Genomic DNA, 4,335 nt, shown 5'->3' with positions numbered 1-4,335 from the left:
TTTTGACCTAAAGTCATGAAATGCAGTATATATATATATATATATATCCTTCTCCTCTGCAACCGAATTACCTGATCTGCAGGAAACTTGATAATGGTGTCCCTCTATGGACAAAAGTCTCGTAAGGCAATATATTCTAGGCTAGTAAATTTAAAAAACATGGCCACTATTGACCAATCAGAATTCCCGGTGGACGTGGTCAGACACAAACGCACAGTAAAATCACTAGCGGATATTCGTATTGTAACAAAACACTAACCAGTATGACTTGGTGTGTCTTACATATCCAACAGCACTTCATACTCTGCCACCTCCAATGTACACTGTATATGGAATACAGAGTGGGCTATTTTACCCAGAGTCGACAGAGGGGATCCTGTGATGTTTACCCAGAGTCAATACAAAGATCCTGTGATGTTTACCCAGAGTCTACAGAGGGGATCCTGTGATGTTTACCCAGAGTCTACAAAGGGGATTCTGTGATGTTTATCCAGAGTCAATACAGAGGGGATTCTGTGATGTTTACCCAGAGTCTACAGAGGGGATTCTGTGATGTTGACCCAGAGTCAATACAAAGATCCTGTGATGTTTACCCAGAGTCTACAGAGGGGATCCTGTGATGTTTACCCAGAGTCTACAAAGGGGATTCTGTGATGTTTATCCAGAGTCAATACAGAGGGGATTCTGTGATGTTTACCCAGAGTCTACAGAGGGGATTCTGTGATGTTGACCCAGAGTCAATACAAAGATCCTGTGATGTTTACCCAGAGTCTACAGAGGGGATCCTGTGATGTTTACCCAGAGTCAATACAAAGATCCTGTGATGTTTACCCAGAGTCTACAGAGGGGATCCTGTGATGTTTACCCAGAGTCTACAAAGGGGATTCTGTGATGTTTATCCAGAGTCAATACAGAGGGGATTCTGTGATGTTTACCCAGAGTCTACAGAGGGGATCCTGTGATGTTTACCCAGAGTCAATACAAAGATCCTGTGATGTTTACCCAGAGTCTACAGAGGGGATCCTGTGATGTTTACCCAGAGTCTACAAAGGGGATTCTGTGATGTTTATCCAGAGTCAATACAGAGGGGATTCTGTGATGTTGACCCAGAGTCTACAGAGGGGATCCTGTGATGTTTATCCAGAGTCCACAGAGGGATCCTGAGAACTGATGCCTGAGAGGATGGAGGTGTGGTGGTGATTCAGTCCTCTGTCTGTTTGACTTCTCTCTTCGCCTGTGGGGATTTTCTCTCCGCCTGTGCGGGTTCTCTTTCTGCCTGTGTGGGTTTTCTGATGACTCTTCAGGTTTCCTGACTGGGCAAATCTTTTCCCACATATATCACATTTATAACGTTTCTCTCCAGTGTGTGTTCTCTTGTGTACAGTCAGCAGTCCTGACTGAGCGAATCTCTTCCTGCATAGATCACAGCTGTAGGGTTTCTCTCCAGTGTGCACTCGTTGGTGCATTTTCAATTCTACTGGCTGAATAAAGCTCTTCCCACATTGATCGCAGCGGTAGGGTTTCTCTCCTGTGTGCCTACGCATGTGTACATTCAGGGATCCCATGTGTGTGAAGCTTTTCCCACATCGATCACACAGGAAGAGAGAGTTCTCTCTGGGGTGTACAAGCTGGTGCGTTCTCAACTCTCCTTTGGAAACACATCTCTTCTCACACCGTTCACAACTGTAAGGTTTCTCTCCGGTGTGGATATGCTTGTGTTTAGTCAGGAATCCAGATGAGGCAAAGCTCTTCCCACATTGATCACAGACATATGGTTTCTCCCCTGTGTGTATACGCTTGTGTATATTCAGGTTTCCCGAACTAGCAAAAGTCTTTCCACACTGATCACAGACATATTGTTTCTCACCTGTGTGTATTCGCTTGTGTATATTCAAGTCTCCAGAACTAGCAAAACTCTTCCCACATTCATCACAGACATGAATACCCTCCCACATATGTTTCCTCTGATGGTGTCTTGCTAGGTCTTCGGAATGAGCAAAACTCCACTCACAGTGCTTACAGCTGTATATAGCACAGCTACGAGGTTTCTCTCCAGTGTGTGTCGGCTGGTGTAAAGTCAGTGTTCCCGAGTTAGTAAATCTCTTCCCACACTGATCGCAGACATATGGTTTCTCTCCTGTGTGTGTTCGCTTGTGTTCAGTCAGGGAATAAGCTCTCGCAAAACCCTTCCCACATTGATCACAGCGATAAGGTTTCTCTCCTGTGTGCGTTTGCCGGTGCCGTTTCAACTTCACCGATGTAGGGAAGCTCTTCTCACAGTCTGAGCAGTGGAACATCACGCCAGTGTGTGTTCGCTTGTGTTCAGTCAGGGAACAAGCTTGAGTAAAACGCTTCCCACATTGATCGCAGCGATAAGGTTTCTCTCCAGTGTGTGTTCGCTTGTGTATAGTCAATTGTCCTGACGTACAGAAAGGCTTTCCACATATAGGACAGCCGTATGGTTTCTCCCCTGTGTGTACTGTTTGGTGTCTTCTTAGGTTTCCTGATTGAGTGAAACTCTTCTCACATACATCACAGCTATAAGGTCGCTGGATCACTTTCAACCCTGGAGCCTTCCCAGATGATAAGACCATCCCACTGAGCGAGCGACCGTTAGGGTTGTCCCCTGTGAAACAAAGACATGAAGTTAAGGTTCCTCACATGTACTAAAGATTTTCATAATGAACTAGTGTTGAAGTATCTTCCCCATCCAACACAGATGAGCTGCTATACAACATTGAATAGTTACATTTAGCAAATTTGCCTCAATTAATAAATATTGACCAATCAATGAACTGCTACAGAAGCAGATTGTAGTCTAATACACACCATTGTTCCTACTTGATGACATCGAATCTGAATCTCCATATTCCTTCTCTTCTCCTCCTCTCGTAGTTCCACTCAGTCCCAGTGTTTTCCTGCAGTCAACCAGCCGCAGAGAAACCCTCTTCAAACCCAGTAATAATGTGCCAGCAGGAGAGGCAAGACCTGGGGACTCGGGGAGAGGGTAGACGGGTGGGAGAGACATGTCCTGAAAACCACAAAAAGGGAGCCAGTATAAATCAGGAAGGACACACTCTCCTACTGGTCGAGTCATTTAAAAACCTCAAGTCTCAGCAGTATTTCCTTGACTCCTCTCAATTCTCTGGGCCTCCTGCTATAAAATGCATTAAGGAGACTACCTGAGGTTCCTCCTTGGACTTTCTCCTCGAAATTAATATATAACAGGAGGTCCAGAGAATGAGAGGAGTCAAGGAAATACTGCTGAGACTTTCTGGGAAATACTCACACCCCTCTGCCTCTGCTCTGGGGTGTGGTTCTCTGGAGCTGGCTCTGCCTCCAGTCCGTTGCTAAGACACCAATCCTTGTTTTCCATGTCCCATTCTTCATCGCAGTCTGTAGCATCATCATCATCAGACTGGCTGGGCCTCATGGGTGCCACAGTAGATTCTTCCTGTATCCTCCTGATGTCATCTTTCAGTTGGAGTAACCAAGGCATTCCCTGCTCCTCCGATTTGACTGAATTTGCATTTTCCCACATTTCCTCCATGATTTTACGTCGCAACGAGCGATGGTTCTTTCCTTTAACTTGGGAGCCATCTATTCCACAGCGTTCACACAGGTGTCGTAAATTATCCTCCGTTAGAGGGTGTAAACTCTGTTCCATTTCTTCCAACAATGTTTCCTTCTCTCCACTCATGTTGTCCTGCTGGTGGAAACAACAACAACAATGCAGTCAATGGCAAGACAGCAGGAAGTCCATACACTTTAGATGACCTGTAGTAGAAGAAGAGAGCAGGAAGTCCATACACTTGTAATAGAAGAATGATACATCACAACACAGTATTGACAGTGTAATATGATTATTTACAACATTTATTTACCAGTGTACTCTTCTCATCACCTAATCCAACTACCTAATGCAACTACTTCTAATCAGTGAGAAAGAATCTTTCAACAACAAAAAATGCTAGACTTCCTGTAGCAGTTTCACCCAGATCCAGACGCTGCGTGTGCCTCCAGCTGAAGAACTACACTTCCTCCCCAGTTACTTACACACAGGTGTCCAGAGCACGTTAGATAGCTAATTAGCACAGGTGGCCACCTATGTCTTCCGTCTGTCTTCAGTACAACAAGCGATGTAAACATGAAGACACGGCCGTGTGGAAACCCTCAGTACAACAAGCGATGTAAACATGAAGACACCGCGATGTAAACATGAAGACACGGCCGTGTGGAAACCCTCAGTACAACAAGCGATGTAAACATGAAGACACGGCCGTGTGGGAACCCTCAGTACAACAAGTGATGTAAACATGAAGACACCGCGATGTA

The 4,335-nt window shown here is 45.2% G+C and overlaps 1 protein-coding gene across 1 annotated transcript; it reads right to left on the bottom strand.

Annotated features, from left to right (window-relative positions):
- Positions 1–1,136: 1,136 nt before the first annotated feature.
- On the bottom strand, positions 1,137–3,700 carry LOC139370201 (zinc finger protein ZFP2-like). Its single transcript, XM_071109546.1, has 4 exons — positions 3,290–3,700; positions 2,830–3,031; positions 2,119–2,626; positions 1,137–1,929 (listed from the first exon to the last, which is right to left on the bottom strand). The coding sequence occupies exons 1-4, from the start codon at positions 3,698–3,700 to the stop codon at positions 1,137–1,139; spliced, it is 1,914 nt and encodes a 637-aa protein (XP_070965647.1).
- Between the last annotated feature and the right edge of the window lie 635 nt (positions 3,701–4,335).

This window comes from Oncorhynchus clarkii, chromosome 17 (genome assembly GCF_045791955.1).
Source record: "Oncorhynchus clarkii lewisi isolate Uvic-CL-2024 chromosome 17, UVic_Ocla_1.0, whole genome shotgun sequence".
In the NCBI taxonomy this organism is placed as follows: Eukaryota; Metazoa; Chordata; class Actinopteri; order Salmoniformes; family Salmonidae; genus Oncorhynchus; species Oncorhynchus clarkii.
This window is presented reverse-complemented; position numbering and strand designations above follow the sequence as displayed.